Here is a 20,403-nt window from a genome sequence, read left to right as displayed (position 1 = left end):
TGTACAAGTTAGACTACTAGAAAGTCCATACCTCACTTTGTCTGGCAATCAAGAGAGCTCATTTTTAAAGTGAAAATATTGTTTTTGATAGTTTGAAATACATGTCCGAAGTAAAGTAATGCTTTAAGTTTTATGTTATCATCGTTTTTTTATGTTTATGACAGCTGTTATTTTCAGCAGAAGGTTGCTAAGCAACCGAAGCATACATATCCGAAGGCACAGGAAAAAGGAATGTAGGCAGCCAAATCTACAAAGGTGATAATACTGTTTTGTGTTTTGTAATTTTAATAAAGTAACAACGTCAGAATTAAATATACAGATATTTATGAATATTCTGGGTACTATAGATTTATGGGTTTATTTTAGATTATTAAATTACAATTTCTTTTTTTTTTTCAAAATTGTCAAAATAACTGCCTCACTACTAGTTCTAGTGTTAAAATGTTTAGTTTAAATTGCACAAAATATGCACAATTTCATTTTTCATTTAAGACACTTTTAGGAACCTTTGCTAAAATGAATTATATTGTTTAAATTATATTAATTGTAATGTATTTTTTATATAATGCCATGTCAGCAACCAAGGCTAGTTTCATGGCAAGAACATTTCAATAATAAATATACAATTAAAAATCAACAAATAGATGAGTACATCAATTAAACAAGATTTCTCGCACTAATACATGATAAAAAAAAAATAAAACAATTTTCCTGGTGTCACTTAAAAATGTCCTTAAGAGAGTTCATTTCATACAAAAACATCTGGAATCATTAAAAGCGAGACAAAATTATATTAATTGAAAACATTTTTTTTATTTTCAACAGTTAAAAGTTATTTATATTTTATACTTGTTTTTCAATTGCACATATATTATATTACATTACATTATATTATATTATATTGTATTGTATTGTATTGTATTGTATTGTATTATATTATATTATATTATATTATATATTTATTTGATATAACCTTAAATTAAATTATTAAAGTATGCATAATCATAATTATTCAAGACTTTATTCAATTAAATGTTTTTTCTGCACTGATAAATAATGCAAAAAAAAATCACATACATATAACAAATTTGCATATTTAATTAAAAGGGTTATGGTTAGACTAAAGACATCTCTCTGATTTCAATATAAACTTCAGCTCAGCAAGCTGCGTGCGTGGCTGGTGTCCAATTGGATTAAAATTCATGTAATAAAAGGCAAGCGATTCTTAATTCCTGTATTGCGCTACACCTCAAAGAGAAGCAAGTGAATGAGTAAAAGAAGAGAGGGAAAAAAAGGAGTATCTGCAGAAGGCAAGCCTGACCCTCAGAGTCTCTGTGCTTCTGGCAGCTCAATGATCAAACACTCCCGTCCTCCTCCTCCTCCTCCTCTTCCTCCTGCGCCTTCACTCCAGCACAAGAAAAACTGCACTACACACAATTACCAGCAATAACCACACAACACAAAGCCCATTCGTCTTCATAAAGAGCCGGATGATTAGCTGTTGTTGTGGCTGAAAATGCATAATTTACCACCGCTGTCATGAAGAACAGATTATCTGCATTTAAAGGTTCTGATGCGGGATGAGTTATAGATCACCTTATTAACGATTCAACATACGCTTTAGCATGCTTTTCTATTTTAAGTGTTCATCCCAAAGTGAAAACGTATTCATCATTTATTTATTTACCCTTCTGCCGAACACGAAAGGAGATGAAGGATGTGTAAAACAGGTTAGGGAAAAAAGATGTACTATAGAAATCTATTTCTTTTAATCAGATGTGTAATGTGAGGTCTGCACTATTAAAGCTATGTAGAGCATTTTAACCCATATGTGGTAGTTATTATTATTATTTAATTTCTTTAATTATTATTAATTACTAATTGTTGTTATTATTATTATTATTAGTAGTAGTTATTATTAAGTGTTGTTGTTGTTATATGGTCACACACCACAATAAGTTTTCAATAGTTAATGTCAATTCATTTATTAATTTTCCTTCAGCCTAGTCCCTTTAGTCATCAGGGGTCACCACAATAGAATGAACCACCAACTTATCGGGCATATATTTTAAACAGGGGATGCCCTTCCAGCTGCAACCCAGTACTGGGAAACACCCAAACACCCTCCCAGCAGGAACACAATAACATAAGACGTTAATATTAGGTTAGATGTAGGTCATGATGTCAGGTGACCAAAGTTCAATATCTAGCCAATGTCTGAGGACAAGGTTATTTTAACGTCTAAAAACGACGTCAAATTACATTGATATTAGGATGATTTTAGGTTGTGTTGGAAAGTGAAAAAAAGTGACCACAATCCAACGTCAGTGGTAACGTCCACACAACGTCAAGGTGTAACATGATTAGATGTTGATATTTGGTTTATTTTAGGTTGGACGTTAGACATTGATGTTGGCCTTACATTGGATTTTGACGTCAACCCGATTTTCATTTCCAAACAAAATCCAAAGTCCCCATGATGTTGGGGTACAATGGGTACAATGTCAGTATGACGTCCTGTGCCTGCAGGGCTCATTCACACATACACTACAGCCAATTTAGCTTATTCGATTAACCTATCCGGCATGTTTTTGGACTGTGGAGGAAACCCACACAGAAATGCCAACTGGCCAAGCCGGAACTCAAACCAGCAACCTTCTTGCTGTAAGACGACAGTGCTAACCACTTAGCCACCATGCCGCCCCTGCTAATGTAAAGAAAATGTATTTACTAATATAAACTAATAATGAATAATAATACTTAATCATAATTCAACATTTACTGATGCATTCCTAAAATACAAATTCATGCTTATTAACAAGTTAATGCACTGTGAAATTTCCATTAACTAACACTAATTAGTGGGAATAAATACTGCAATAAGTGTATTGTTCATTGTTTATTCATATTAGTAAATTCATTAACTAAAATTAACTATAACAACCTTATTGTAAAGTGTTTTTATTAATTATTATTTTAAATTATTATTAATATTATTATTCATTCATTCATTTTCCTCTCAGCTTAATCTCTCCATCAATCTGGGGTCACCACAGCGGATTGAACCGCCAACTTATCCAGCATATGTTTTTACGCAGCGGATGCCCTTCTAGCTGCAACCCATCACTGGGAAACATCCATACACACTTATTCACATTCATACACTGCGGACAATTTAGCTTTCCCAATTCACCTGTACCGCATGTCTTTGGACTTGTGGGGGAAACCGAAGCACCAGGAGGAAACCAACGCGAGAACATGCAAACTCCACACAGAAATGCCAACTGACCCAGCCAAGGCTCGAACCAACTACATTCTTGCTGTGAGGTGACAGCACTACCTACTGTGCCACCGCGTTGCCCATTATTATTATTATTATTATTATTAGTAGTAGTAGTAGTAGTAGTAGTAGTAGTCATTATAGTTATGGAAACTATTTCATGATAATATATTATTTTTTATTACATGTTTTGATCATTTCCATGATTATGGTAAATAGAATGAATGGACGTTCATAATTTAACTTAAATTCCAACGGAAACTAATAACCAAACAAAAGATGAATTTATATAATGTAGTTTTTAGAAGTGTGTTACGTTTTTAAATTTTGAAAATTGTATTAAAATTTGTTTTTAATTCATTCATTAATTTTTCTTTGGCTTAGTGCCTTATTTATCTGGAGTAGACACAGCAGAATAAACGTTTATTATTAATATTTTTTTCATTAATTTAATTGAACTTATGACAAATGACAACTGTAACAAAAACATATTATTATTGATAAATTTTATTGTTTTTGAATTTAATTGATTTTAATTGAATTTTAAATACAGGATGGGATATAGAATATAGGATTATCGAGTATAGAATACAGGAATATAGAAGCAACAATTATAACACAGGTGTGAACTCAAAGAGAACAAAATTCCAAAAACTTATAAACCTGTAGTTTTGAGAAATGCATAAAATATCTCATCAATAGTATATAAAAACTTGTGTTTTTATGTGTTTGTGATTCTACAATTATTTAAACACTAACATTAATTATTGTCAATTTTGATAAAATTATTTTAAATTTTTTATAAGAAGTGCTCAAATTATTATTGTAAAAACTGCCATAATGTAATTCATAATTTATTATTGCAAATTATTTTTTTGAATTCTGCTAAAAACTTTCTTAAACTAAACTATGAGACTAAAGCAAACTATATCGGTTATCAGTTCGCCATAACAAAACAGCATAACAAAATATAAGTATATAAACGGAAAAAAATAATCTGTCGTAAGAGCAGCAGCAGTTATCCTGCAGTGAGAAACAGCTGCATTGATGTTGCACAGTGAGAGGATCAGAGAGATGAGAAGGCCAGAAGATGCAGCACTCACAGCTCTCGATCTCCAGTGTGCAGTTCTGCTCGTCCAGCGGGTATCGCCTCAGGTCCATCATACAGGCAGCGGTGGTGGTGATCCTGAATGCAGAGCACAGACAACAAGAGACTGTGGGGATTTACTGATGCTTCTCAAGGACAACAGAGACACCGCAGCGCTACAGCACAGCTCCTGCTCAAATCTACACATTCACACCACAGAAAAACCACAGAAGTGCTTTTACAATGCTTTTTTATGACCTAAAAATGGGTTGAAGATCTGTTCATATTCTAGGGGTCAGCGAAAATCGTTCAAGTTTCCTATTACTGTCATTCAAAACATCACAGGAGATGTAATGCAGAAAGAAATAACGTTGCATCAATACTTAGTACAAATAAATGGTAAAACTTTAGTCTTAGTCACAATTCATGCTATTAAAATATGATCTTTTTCTACATCCCTAATCTTACTCAAAATCTACACCCAACATCTAACTTACTTTTAATAAGCAACAAATTAACAGTTTGAGCTAATAGTCTTTGTTAAGATTAACACCCAGTGGTTGAACTAGGTATTGCACTCGTAATTTAAAACACTTTTCACCCAGACCCTCCCCCGATGACTACATGCAAGTGCAGGTTGCCAGATTGACGACACCAACAGGAGCGAGCATGCCTGACTATCGAGCCTACATCATGTCCAAACTACACATGATAAAAGTAATATTTTCAATATTTGTCATAAGGAGAATAACTAACTTTAGCATTGTTCTTCAGATAAACAAATGTTCACTAAGCCTGTTCCTGTATACCCGCAAGCATATTATGGTATTTCTATGATTTAGAAGAATCAACAACTTACATACAGCACCTTTAATGGTTTATTAATAGCATAAAATGTGACTTAAAATAAAAGGGTCACTGACAAATCTATAATATACATATGAAAACACCCTTGAGCTGTTGAAAAAACTTAAAAAAACAAACTAACCACACTAAAAATTACAAAAGTCAAGACAACAAATATTTTTGTTGCTTCAACCTATTTTTTAATCATCTTATTTTATCTCTTATTTTAGTTTTTCCACATTTTTTAAGTTATACAAAGTTAACAAACTTATTATTTTAGTCAGTTTGATTCATGTAAGTTAATATGATTCATCTAAAAGCATAAATATGTAAAGCAGTAAGAATCTTTACATGAAAATCCATCCATCCATGACACAATCCATCTATAAGGAAGTTCTTATCGCAATACCATACAAGAATCACTAAATGACCAGCAATATTTATAAAACAAAAAAATGCATTTTGTTGTGTATGTATAGATGCAAGATTATTTTGTAATACTGTAAAATTTACAAGTACACTGTAAATTAACAATTACAACAGTGCTGCAAATGTTGTTCATTTACAGCAACTTTGGTTGCCAGGAATACTGTCAATTTACAGCAATTTTTACAGTGTAGGTTTAGAGCGGGGGTGTCCAAACTGTGTTCTGGAGGGCTGTTGTCCTAATCAAACACACCTGAAGCAGCTAATCAAGCTCTTACTAGAATATACTAGAAACTTCCTGGCAGGTGTGTTGAAGCAAGTTGTTGCTAAACTCCAAGCCCTTCAGGATCAAGTTTTGATACCCCTGGGGTCCGTTCTTCGTACCTCGCTTAAATGATCTAAGATGATTTGGCAGATCCTGGATCTTTTAATCTTGATAACTGATCTCTCGCTTATTTGGTTCTTCAAACAAGTTCGCGAATCAGATTAGAATGTCTGGATGAACTGATCTGAGATCGCTGCGTTTGTTGTTAAGGACAGATCTATCCATCCTCGAAATCATGATCAGCAATGGCTTTTGGCACACGCGATTGGCTGACGGCACAGCAGCGTAATGACATCATCTGATTAATATTCAATTATCCATGTGAGCAAAATTACATCAAATTAGCAGTAAACGGTTTGTTAAATATGACACGCAATAACCTTCCACATTTGTTGTGAGCTGCAGGCTTTACACTTTCATTTGTCAAGACAAGAGTATTCATCATGTATTTCAATGCAAATCAATGTATTTAGTTCTACATTTAGAAAAGATTTTCTTTATTATAGTACAGTTTTTTAATCGGTGTAAAGAATAACTGGTTGTTTCCAAAAGCATTTTGATATTGGTAAAGGCGTCTGCAACTTTTGTGAAGCATCAAATCACTGGCATATTAACTGTCAAAACATGTTTGTGACTGCATAAATGTATTATTGCTTTTAAAAAAAGTCACATATTGTGCATTTCTATTATACACAATTTGTACTAAAGCGATCTAAAAAGTTCATATCAATAAGTTTTCTCTTTGCACCACCAGGTGGCAGTCTTTGTACTTTCATTTTGAGGGTGCAGATTGCATAAGTTTTATTAATATGTATAACTTTATTTATTTTATTAATGACTATAACTTTAAATATATAGTTAAAAACTACTATTTTCCCAAGTGTATATAATTTTTACTGTAAGAAAATATCAGAATTCAGAACATACTTTCTGTATTATCTTTGCTTGAACTGAGCCGATCTAATCCTGTTTATATGATTTGAACCTGCTCCCGATCAGGTTTGACCTAGCAGATCTGTTGCCATGACAACAACTCTCGAATCAGCTTTGAAGAACGAAACGATCCTGGATCGTGTCAAATCGTCAATATCCAAATCCAGCTAACTGAGTAATCCACGTACGAAGAACGGACCCCTGGTTTAGAATTGGACTTAGTAAATACTGTATATACAAAAATCTTCTCCTCCTCGTGGACACTTCATAAGAAAAGTGCAGTAAATGCACCAGGAGCAGTGTTTTTTTTTTTTTTTTTTTTTTTTTTTTTTTTATTTATTTATTTTATTTATTTATTTTTTTTTATTAACAAGTACATAACTATACAATACTATACAGAACAAAATACATGCCAGAGTGTATATTGATATATATAAAATAAAAAAATAAATAAAAAACATTCAGTAAATAAAAATCTTATATTCCTTAAAAATATTACAAGTCTTCTTTGCTTTGTTATTAACAATGTTTTCCAAACTTGTGCAGTAGTCCTTAGTCTCTTGAAGAAAGTGAACAAAATTTGGCTTTGATCCAGTCCATTTTTTTTTATGTATATGAAACTTTCCCAAAATAATAAAAAGTTGTACCAGAAAGGTAATTTTTTTACATGTATTAAAATAATAAATGCAAATATCAAATTTTTTTAACTTAAACACAATATTTGTTTTCCTTCTTAGAAAATTTTCCACATCCACCCAGAAAATCCTTGTATATATACAATCACAAAACATGTGGACAATAGATTCCTTTTCCATACAACAAAAATCACAGAAATAATCGATATCCAAATTAAATCTCTCCAAAACCTCTTTAACTGGATATATACTATGTAAAATTTTAAATGTAACTTCTTTTACTTTGTTATTTATACAATATATTTCACAAGAACGCCAAGCTTTTTTCCAATTTATATTTATGAATACATTGGTCCATTTTAAATTATTATATACAACTGTATCACCTGTTATAAGATTTCTAATATATTTATTAGTATAACTTTGTTTAATAATATCAATATCTCCTAAAAAAAGGTTTTCTTTAACATATTTTCCTTCAAAAGATCTATTTCCATACGCTCTTATAAAATGAAGAAGCTGTTGAGATATGGCATCAAATACAATAGCATACTCTTTTGGAGTAACTGGAAAACCAAATTTATCTAAAAATTCACTGTAAGATAACAAATTACCGTTTAAATTAAGAAGTTGTCTAACTAATACAATATCATTTTCATACCATTTTTGGAAGAAGAGAGATTTATTTTTATATTGGATACATCTATTATTCCATATAATATATTTGTTTGGAGAAAAATTGTGTTTAAATACCAGCATCCACGCTAATAAAGCTTGTTTGTGAAATTTAGCTAATTTCACTGGAAGTTTGTCAATTTTAAAATCACAACTCAACAGAAATTCTATACCCCCAATCATGTCAAATATATGTTTTGGAAAAGTATACCACATACTGTCCTTTTCTTTCATGAATTTAATTAACCAATTAATTTTGAATGTATTGTTTAAAGTTTCAAAACTTAATACAGATAACCCACCATTGCATTTTTGTTTACACATAATTTCCTTTCTTAAATAGTGATGTCTATTTCTCCATAAAAAATTAAATAGTACTTTGTCTAATTCTTTATATACATTTGATGGCATCTCTAGAGCTAAAGACACATAGACAGATCTTGATATACCTTCTGCTTTGGACAGTAAAGCCCTACCATTCAGGGATAAATCTCTTTGAAGCCATATATTAAATCTAGTCTTAGTTTTATTTATTATGGGTTGAAAATTAAGCTTATTGCGTTCATTTTCTTCTTTATGAATGACAACCCCTAAATATTTAACTGTATCTTTAATAGGGATACTATGTAATTCTGTCAAATTGCATGATTTAATTGGAAATAACACAGATTTATTAATATTCATTTTAAGACCTGAAACTAAGGAAAATTCTTTTACACAGTTAACTGCTTTTAATATTTCTAAACTATTTTAAAGAAAAATAGTAGTATCATCTGCTAGTTGGGATAATTTAAATTCCTTTCCAAATACATGTATACCTTCAAAATCTGCTTTTTTAATATATAGGGCCATAATTTGTGTGACTAATAAAAACAAAAATGGAGATAAAGGGCTACCCTGTTGTATACCTCGATTAATCTCAAATCTACCACTTGTACCTGCAGATAATTTAACTGAGCTATTGCATCCATTGTAAATAGTTCTAACAGCTTTTTCAAAGTATTCACCAAAACCAAAATGTTTAATGCATCTAAACAGAAACTCATGACTTACAGTATCAAATGCTTTATAAAAGTCTATAAATAAAATAAAAGAGTCATTTGGTATATAATAATTATAATCAATCATATCTAAAATTAACCTAATATTATTACTTATATGTCTTCCGGTCAAAAAACCAGATTGCTCTTCTTCAATAATCTCCTCCAGACCCTTTTTTAATCTTCTTGCAAAAACAAGAGCAAAAAGTTTTGCATCGTTATTCAGAAGAGTAATCGGTCTCCAGTTATCAATATAAAGTTTATCCTTATTGGGTTTAGGGATTATTGTTATAAGACCTTGTTTAAGAGTTGCTGGTAGTTCCCCACAAGTAATGGATTCTTTAAACATTGCAACTAAAAAAGGAGATAACTGTGTTATAAACATTTTGTAAAATTCACTAGTCAATCCATCGTTTCCTGGAGATTTATTATCCTTCAATCCCGAAATACATTTATTTATCTCTTGTAAATTAATTTCTTGGTCACAAAGTAATTTAAAGTCTTCTTGTATAATTTTGGTTGTATCAGATATTTTACTTAATAACAGTTCAGCTTCTTTTTCATTGTAAGGTTCTGAAGTATATAGATTCTTATAAAATTGTGTGACATACTCAGCAATTTCTTTATTATTTTCACATATACTGTTATTAATCATGAGTTTACTTACAGAAGACATTTCGTTATTACGTTTTTCTAAGTTAAAAAAATATTTAGTATTTTTTTCTCCTTGTTCAATCCACTTTTGTCTACTTCTTACAAAGGCACCTTTGGCTTTGTCTAAATAAATTGTATCTAACTGTAGCTGTAAAGAAGTTAGTTGTTTGATTTCTTCATTTGTTAGATTTTTTTTTACTTGTTAATTTCAAAATTTCTTCTATTAAATTGTTTTCTTTTGCTTTTTTAACTTTAGCAATATTTTTCCCTATATTTATGGCTATATTTCTTATTTCAAATTTCATTAATTCCCAATTGTGACCAAATTTTTTAACAATACTTGCTTTTTTCCAATATTTTTGTATAATATCAATGGACTGCTTTTTAAAGCATTCATTTTCTAACAAGGTTTTATTTAATTTCCAATAGTTTGTTTTAGAAATGGTCGTTCTTTTTCCATCTTTGTTCATCTTAATCATTATAGCCTTATGATCTGTTAATACTGAAGTATCAATTTTCACTAATTCAACATCATCTTTATTTATTGCAGAGATTAACCAGAAATCAATACGTGACTGTTTTGTCAGGTCATTATTAGTCCAAGTATACATTCTTTGATCTGGGTAAGTATATCTCCAGATATCTAACAAATCCATTCTCGCACATACACTTTTTAATACAGAGGTTTTTTTATTTTTTTGGGGGGGCCAACGATCAACTTCTTCATCCATAACAGTATTAAAATCCCCACCCCAAATAATTGTTGCATAAGGATATTTAGAACTTATTTGATTAATTTTACTCTCAATTGTTGTAAACAAGTGATTATTATTTTGTTTATTATTTGTGGCATAAACATTTACTATAATAAATTGGGAAAGATCTATACTAACATGTAAAATTAACCATCTTCCTTCCGTATCTATTTGCTTACCGAGAACTTGACCTTTAAATTGACCTTTTAATACGAGTACCCCAGCTGAATGGTTAGTACCAAATGAAAACCAAACATCATTCCCCCACTGACTCCTCCAAAAGTTTACATCTGCTTCACAAGCATGAGACTCCTGAATAAAATAAAAATTTGCACCTTTACTCTGACAAAATAAAAATAAAGATTTCCTCTTCAACAGGTTTCTTATACCTCTGGCATTAATCGAAAAAATTGAAATTGACATGAACAATAACCGATTGCAATTAACAAATTAACGTATGCTGAGTGCTCTTAACAAGAACATAAAGTGTCACCCACTGAAGCTACATGTTGCATTTATCATCAACAATAAGTGCATTAACCCATCTTCTCTTAATTTCAGTAGTAATTCAAGAAGTCATGTAAAGTAAATGAACAGCCAATATCTCAAGTCTCTGACTATACTTTTGATGACATTTGAAGTCACTAAATGATCAGCCTTTGATTTCTTTTCCATTTACAAATGCTTTGTTACCTACTAAATAAGCCTTCTCCCCATTTTTCCTTGCCTGTTCAACAATCGGCCACAGACGAGCACGCGTTGCCCTGTCATCAGCTGTTAGGTCTTCTTTCACCTGAAGATTCGTGCTTTTGAGAAACTCGTTGTTCTTGGCGCCCTTCCAGAAAGTGTCTCTAGCTGATCTAGACATAAATCTGACGATCACAGGTCTTGGAAACTTGTTTTTTCCTCCGCTGTCTATTCTTCCAATACGATGAGCCACGTCTACTGCTACTCTGACTTCTTCTCCATCGCTGCCTGGAATTACTGCACGGCAAATTGTTTCCACTTTTGCTTTGACGTTTTCCTCCCGCTCTTCCTTCATTCCATAGATCCGAAGATTGTACCGGCGGCTATATCGATCCGTATCGTTTACTTTTTGCTCCATTTCACTGACTTTCTTTTGCATTTCTTCCACTCGTATCTTCATTGTAGCGTTTTCTTTTTTCAGATCGACTACTTCTTGATGACAGAATTCCAGCGATTTTTTAAGACCCTCGATTTGCATCGTATTGTGTTTCACAGCTTCATCAGTAATATCTGCTCTTTCGTTGATTTTGGCAGAAATAACACGGATTATATTGTCCTGTATTTCAGTCAGAGAAGGATCAGAATTCACTTGTATCTGTTCTTTGCGTGCTTTCTTTGAGAGTTTTTTGTCCGGTGTGTTGGGACTAGAATCACACATCCCATTACCATCCTTATACGCTTTACAGGAGTATGAGTGTGTGTCTTGGATAACTCTCTTATCTTTGACAGTATTTACCTCCATTTCTTCCGTGTTACACAGTTCACTCGTTGAGTTTGTCTCCATGTTAATATTGAGTTCCGAAATCTGCACTTAACAACAAAAACAGGTTCGTAAAATCCTATTTGTAAACTATATACATGCGGTAACCAAATATTATGGCAACTGTATTACATAATCTTTTCTAACTGTGTGTGACAAAACTTAGGACGTTCTTCAAAAGCACAACACATCCGCTCTCTCCGCCATCTTGGCTTCCACCAGGAGCAGTGTTTTGCAGAAAAGAAGCCAGTGTCATGACAAATCAATTCCTCCCCTATAGGAATCAGGTCCGCTTTTCCTGTTGGTTCACTGAAGTTATAATGGGTAAATCATAGCACTTGATTTAAAATCCTGTGAAATTTATGTTATTTATATTATATTCAGTTATATTACTATTATAAAATATAATATAATAATAATATTTATATTATATTATATTATTATTATATTAAATTCGAAAAGCACTGTAATGACCACTAATGTTTTTTAAATTATGTATTTCATTGGCAAGGTTCAAAGACTGCACTTCATATGGTACTCAATGTTACACTGATAAATGTTTAGCTTTAAATAATAAGAAATAACATCCGATGAGGCGTTAACCACAGAGTCCTATAAGCGAACTCAGGAGCGACAGATAAAGGGGATACCGACAGAGATAGCAGATTCCAGGCTGGAGTCAATTTAGAATCACATGAAAAATATCGCCCTCTTGTAGACATTTTATAAGAAATGTGCAGCAAAATAATGTCAGGTTCTGCAGAAATGTAGCTGAAAAAAAATTTTTTTACAAGGGTTTTTTTTTTCCTGGTAGATTGAGGAAATTTCTGTAATTTAATGTCTGTTATTGTATGGTAAATGTCTGTAATTGAACGGCTGTTATTTTACATTTATTTTACATAAAATAACGGACGTTAAATAAAAAAAACATAAAATAACAGACTTTTTATACAATGTAGAATCACGTAAAAGAATGAGCATGGTTTGTAATAGATGGAAGTCTGTTGTGAGATCAGTACAGTAACCTGAACTATGTGGTTTGTGTCACTTGAGACCATTCAATGATAGTTTCTATTTTTTTGTTTCATGATTCATTGTCATTACATAAAAACAAAATGGTTTGTGGCTAAAGAACAACACCAGGGTGAGCAAAAGATGCCTAATTTTGATGTGTTCAGTTTTGCTGAACTATTCTTTAAAGAAAAAAATAAGACAGACTAAATTAACAATTACTAAGTGAGAAAACAGATTTGCTCATCATGCTTTAATACAGACTGTTTGAGAAGAGTAAATGTTGAAATTAAAGGTAATTATCGTTTACGTTTTTGTTCAAAATGACATTACAATGGACATTATATTTGTGAGTCTGGATCAGAAAACCAGTAATAAGTTATCATTTCCAAAAATGGATATTTTTTGCATCTTCTGAAAGCTGAAGAAATAAGCTTTTAACTGTTGCAATGTTTATAATAGGACAATATTTCAGTAACAGTTAGGAAACTGATACTGTAAATGAGGGTTCAAAAAACCTCAATATTGAAAAAAAAATCGGCTTAAAAGTTATCCAATTTAAGAAATTAAAGTACAGTTTTTTATTTATATTATCAGTATGTTAGTTGAAGGATATTTATAAGCTTGTGTGCTACAAAACAGTGACAAAATTTGTGTTTCGAAGATCATGGTTCATACACATTTTTACTACTAAAATTACATGACTTTTCCAAGACTTCTCCAGACCTTTCAAGTACATTTTCATGACGTAATTATCCATGTAATGTCTACATACACATGGTAAATAATACGAAAAAAATGACGTTCAAATGTATTACAGCATATCATAGAACACGCAACAATCTATTTTGTTTAAATTTGTTTTTATATCTATGTTTAATTGATTTTGATAATGCTTACACAGCACTAACAATGTGAGAGCATATAAGGGCAAAAAAGTACACACAATTAACCTATATTCAAGTTAGGGCTGCACAATATAGTTTCAGCATTGATATCGCAATGTGTGCATCCACAGTAGTCACATCACAGAATATGCATAGTTATATATATAGTTTAATCATAATGTAGTATAAGTTTATCATCTGCATGCAGATAGTTCCCCCAAAAATTACTTACCATTTTCATTACACCCTTCACTTGTTTCAAACATTTATGATTTATGAGCACAAAAAGAAGACAACTAAATTACTCCTGTTGTATTGAAACAAGTTAAGTGTGAGTAAAGTGAGTACAATTTAATATTTGAGTAAACTGTCCCTTTAAGGCCTGTGACTGTGTGAACATTTCAATATTTTAAAACATCTGGTCACAAGACATATTTGGTAACTTTAATAAAGAATACATACAATGAAGACTATGCAGTGTTGATTATTCAAAATCTGTACCTGAATAGTGAATACCTGAAAACTGTAATTAACTTTTATCTTTACTATATTTTATTTATCCATGCTTTTAATTTATTTGTTATATATTATTCAAGATTCACTCTTCTACAAAATCCCCCCAATCAATCCAAATAAACCTGTTAAATCATCTGGTCAAATTGTATTCACATCGCAATGTATATCACAATACAAAATATGATGTCAGAGTTTTCCAATATCGCTCGTCGCTATTTCAAGTATACAGAGGCAGTATTTGTTAACTAATTTCCATGACTTTTCCAAAACTTTTTTTCTGTTTTTCCAAAACTTTTCCAGAACTGGAAAATGCCATGTCAAAATACCATGACATTTCCAGGTTTTCCTTGACCATATGATCCCCGGAAGATATAAACATCCAAAGCATCCAGTTTGTCACTTTCGCCTAAATATATCAACAATTTTTTGACACCATCTCTTACTTCAGTTTGTCATCAAACCTTAACCAATCAAATTATCTGACGTTGTATATATCCCTTAGTTTTTTTTTTTGTTTAATTTATTGCACTTGCTGGCAGAGCTGTGATAATAAACAAAACGCTATTAGCTGCTACTCTATCCCACATCTCTTAGTGTTTCAGCTGAGATTGCGTCAAACATCAAACTAAAAAATGCACATTTCAAAGCACTTCACAGGACCTTTAAGCACTTAAGTTTTGATATATTTTACAGTAGAAAATTTACTTAATGTATTCATGGAAAATGTTGTCTACTTATCCTAATAACTTAGATTGAAAGCAGCACTTAATTTTTTTGTGGGGTTATAAAATTAGGAAACCCCCACACTAGTGAAGTTTGCACCATCGTAACATTCCAATGAGCAGCATTTTGATCAATCGACCTTCGTCAGGGATACAAAGAGAGCACTTGTGTATTGTTCTAATGTCCATTTGGGTGTAGAATTGTGTTTCTCTTCTGTCATAATTGAAGCCATGACAATTATTATTACTGGAAGCTGATTGTACTCTAGATGACCTGTTTTCAAATGCACTTGTACTTTGCATGTTCTGTTAAAACCCTATGAAGGTCAAATGTCCAAAATATCGTTTATTAAAAATTTTTGTGTGGTGTGAGTGATTTATATTTTATCCAACGTATTATAAAATATCATCCAACTGATCTATGATTGATTCTGTGTGCATATTTCATACTGTATGACTTTATTATGTTCTGTGGCTTGCAATTTTTTACCAGGTGGCCTAACAAGAGCTTCATCTCTTTCTTTATGCGCAATTGCGGTCATAAATCAGCAAACTAAAAACATCAATACTCTGGAGATCCCACCATTCCGCAATCACAATTCCACAGGAAGCGCTGGAAGAACTGGGAGCTCTGGGAAATCAGGAAATTAGGCCAAGATGGCAGAGGTAAAAATAACAGGCTATTTATAGGTCGCTACATCATCAGCAAAAGTCTCTGTGCATTTCAGTGTCTGAGAGATGGATAGATTAGAGAGTTATTGGTCCGATGTGGTGTTGTTGGAAAGCTGGAGATGAGTTTGAGGTGGAGAGGGACAAAGTCATGAGAACTTCTTCTTTATCTGTCGCTCTTTGAGTTTTTCTATCGCTCTTTAGCCCCTGCTCATTATCTGAATTCACCCTTTCATCCTCCATCTTTCTTTTACTGTAGCCGTTCTCTTGTACTATGTGTTAAGAGAGAACATTGGGAGTTGAGAAATGGGACAATTTGTAAAACATCAAGCATTGAACTAAACTAAACACTGCTTTAAAGGAATAGTTCAGCCAAAACTTAAAATTCTGTCATCTGCTACCCACCCGTTACTTATAAAAAAACAGTTTGACTTTCTTTCTACTGCTGATCTCAAGCTAGAAACGTGCAACCATTGACTTCTATAGTATTTATTTTCCTTCCTATGGAAGTCAATGGTTACAGGTTTTCAGCTTTCTTCAAAATATCGTCGTTAGCGTTTAACAGAAGAAAGAAATTTATAAAGGTTTGTAACCACTTGACGGTGAGTAAATGTTAAGCATATATATATATATATATATATATATATATATATATATATATATATATATATATATATATATATATATATATATATATATATATATATATTTGGTTTTCCATATAACCATGACTGTTTATAAACTAAAGTCATCATTTGAAGGCAAATTTTGTGTTTTTGAAATAATTTTTTATTCAGCGTGGACACATTAAATGTATCAAAATCAGCAAGGATATAGATTATAGTGTTACAAAGGATGTTTATAGTGTTATAAGAATATTTATAGTGTTACAAAGGATTATTTTTTAAATAAATGCATGTATTTGGATCTTACTATTCATTTAAAAAGATTTAGTATGCAGGACAAACTGTTTTTATTAACATTGATATCAATTATATTATTAATATTTAAATATTAGAATGATTTCTGAGAATTAAGTGAAAATAAAGACTGGATTAATGTATAACACAGAAAACATTTTTATGTACTTTTAAGTAACTGTTTTAAAAATGAAATGTAAAAATATGGATGAGCAAAACCACCATAATTCTGCCTTGCACATACAATTAAACAAAAATTAAATAACTCTTAGTCTATATTGTGCTTGATGATGTGGGTTCTGATTATTAACACATAATTTCTCATGTCTTTATGATTATTAATAAAGTTGAATGTTTAAGGGCCTCAGTGTTATCTCTCTTCAAAATAAAACTGGAATAATATACGCCCTTGCTTTTTCTGTATGCCAAATTATTTGTTTCCTCAGGATCTCCATAGCTAGGTTTGAGGTTATGGAGACCTCTTGGTTGGACCTGGACTCTTGAAGAATTGGAAAAAACTATTTCCAGAGTTGTTTACCATTTTATGTTTTAAATCTTTTAAAGTTAATTCCTTTGTATAAAAGCCGTCAGTTTGAATGCATTTTGTACCAGCAGTTTTGAAAAGACGGCTGAGAGTACACTAACCAGCTTTGAGTAAGAAACAGATTGTACTTTGTGTGTGGGTTTGTTCTATTTGTGTAGATCAGTATTACAGGTCTGGGGTCAGCTCTGCATACCATAGTGGCTATCTGGCTTTTGTGACACCAGAAATGAGTTAATAAAACTATTATGTTTAGAAATGTGTTGAAAAAATCTTCTCTCAAGCAGAAATTGGGTATATATATGAAAATAATTTTAATTGTGTCTTCTGTAATACGTTAATTATGTACATTTACAGATTTATTTTTGTTTATGGCATTAAAGCAAAACCTGAAATGTATCAATTAAATTAATTAATTTACGAAATTCATTAATTAAACAATTTTGATGCTGTGCACTGACTTCTAAAAATGACCATCTAAAATGACCTTACTTCATGCAATCATACTGTAGTTCCCTCTTAGCCTTTCATTTAAACAGCACATGACAGCTAAATTAATACCATATGAAGAAGAAAACACAATAAGACAAATATGCATTAAATCAAGGATATCATTGCCTGCACATGTGCTTTTTTACGTGAGAGTGGGTTTATTTAATATGATTTATTTGTCAGGTGTTATAATTGCCGCCAACCACACCAAACACACTGACATCTCCTATTAAACTCAATATTACGATCAAGTCTTTTTTATTACAGCTCCATAAACAGTTTATCTACTTTTCTCAAATACACATAAAAAATTATTCTTGAGCTTTTAGGAGGACAACTTAATTGTTTTATTTTCATTCATTCATTCATTCATTCAATTATTCTCTTTTCGGCTTAGTCCCTTTATTCATCTGGGGTAGCCACAGCGGAATGAACCTCCAACTTATCAAGCATATACTTTAAGCAGTGCATGCCCTTCCAGCTGATACCCATTACTGGGAAACATCCACACACTCATTCACACAAACAGTACACAATTCACCTATATAGCGCAAGTCTTTAGACTGTGGGGGAAACCGGAGCACCCAGAGGAAACCCACGCCAACACAGGAAGTACATGCAAACTCCACACAGAAATGCCAACTGACCTAGCCGAGGCTCGAACCAGCGACCTTCTTGCTGTGAGGCGATCATGCTACCCGCTGTGCCAAGAATGCGTCACTATATGGGTCATAAGAATAGGAAGCGTGTTTGGATTTCACTCAGTTTTTGACCACACTTTTATTATTGTTCATTTATTCGTATGCTGGAAATAAAACTGAATTCAGAAATAGCTTTGAAACAAATCTTTGCACTTAACAAACAAAATTAAATATGTAGGCTAATGGATGTCTTCAGTGGAGTGCGTACAATACTGTTTCCTTATCCACGAAAGTAAAGGAGTAAAGAGTAAAAGTAAAGGGAAGTGAGGAAGCTGAATGGAGGAGGCTCATTCTTTATTCTTACGCTGCAGATAGTCTGTTTAACTGTGTTCTTGCCAGTGATGAGTTCAGTTTTTCCACTTACAAAGTACGCTATGTAAATAGCATATGCGCCATGGTGCGACACAACTGACTCTTAAAGGGAACGGGAGATGAGTATATTTTTCTGTCCTTAAAATAGCAAAGCGGATTCGGACACGCCCTTAATGCTTTAGTGTCATGCGGTTTAGACTTTGTGCCTAGATCGTTAAAATAGAGCCCATCATTTAAGACCAACCTTTATTTTAGCTGTAATAACTTACGTAATCACAGTAATACTAGTTCTTTAGAGACATTCAGTTACATTTTCTTGAAGTAAGCTTTGGTATTTTGAGAAGCAACAAGTAATAATTTTGCATTGTAACTACTGTCAAGTCTTAATTTGAATCAATATACAGTAGATATGATCCTGATTTCATTTATACAATGCATTCATTCATTTTCTTTTCGGTTTAGTTCCTTTATTAATCAGGGGTCACCACAGTGGAATGAACCGCCAACTTAGCATATGTTTTACACAGCGGATGCCCTTTTAGCTGCAAACCAACACTGGGAAACAACCATACACATTCACACACATACACTACAGCCAATTTAGTTTATTCAATTCACCTGTATTGCATGTCGTTTTGATTGTGAGGGAAACTGGAGCACCCAGAGGAAACCCACACCTAGACGGGGAGAACATGCAAACTCCTCACAGAAATGTCAACTGACCCAGCCGAGGCTCGAACCAATTACCTTCTTGCTGAAAGGCGGTTGTGCCACTGTGGCGCCCCAATTTATGCAATAATCTTGTTTAAAGTTTTTAATTTTAAGACAATACTGTATAATGACAATTTTTTTTTATTAAAAGGAAATCTCACGTTTAGCAACTGTAGTTTGCCACAAAATAAGAAAAGCAGTATGAAGGGCAGTTTAGCAAGGTTCATAAACAAAGTAAACAAGTAAGGTGTCTTTCTTCCATTGGTGAGCAGTGAACCAGATGATGGTAGATGACCGGAGACTGATGATGGGATCTGAACATGGAGAAATCGGGAAACACACAACCAGGAGGGAATCACACGCGATTATTTGACTTCCTCTGTAGCAACGAGGACGGACACTGAGTGAGGGACGGTGAGGGGTTATATGAACCTAGAATGATGAGCAGAGATGACGTGCAGGTGTGTAACTGATTAGTATTCAGGTCGAAGAGATCTTGATGATTGTGGTGATTGTGAATGGGGAGAACCTGGCCTGGCTGTGACAATTATTACTTTTTTAAGAGATTTTGGCTGTGTTCGAAATCGCGTACTTCCCTACTATTAGGTATGGAAAAAAGCAGTAGGCGAGCAATTAAGTATGTATGAACCTCCAATTTAAATGGCATTTGTTGAACTACTGTACAGTGAACTGTAGAATTGCTGAAAATGTAAAGATGCTGTATAGTATAGTAATGTTATACAGTATTTGTTTTATTT

The 20,403-nt window shown here is 32.4% G+C and overlaps 1 protein-coding gene across 2 annotated transcripts in view; it reads right to left on the bottom strand.

Annotated features, from left to right (window-relative positions):
- gabrb2a (gamma-aminobutyric acid type A receptor subunit beta2a) overlaps window positions 1-20,403 on the bottom strand; it is a 101,910-nt gene that overhangs the window by 30,651 nt on the left and 50,856 nt on the right. For both annotated transcript variants that reach the window (XM_087280212.1, NM_001024387.2), the window contains exon 5: window positions 4,384-4,466. In XM_087280212.1, the coding sequence (XP_087136338.1) occupies window positions 4,384-4,466 (83 nt within the window). The remainder of the gene's footprint in view (window positions 1-4,383; window positions 4,467-20,403) is intronic.

This window comes from Danio rerio, chromosome 14, assembly GCF_052040795.2.
Source record: "Danio rerio strain M-AB ecotype USA chromosome 14, GRCz13ab, whole genome shotgun sequence".
Lineage (NCBI taxonomy): Eukaryota > Metazoa > Chordata > Actinopteri > Cypriniformes > Danionidae > Danio > Danio rerio.
This window is presented reverse-complemented; position numbering and strand designations above follow the sequence as displayed.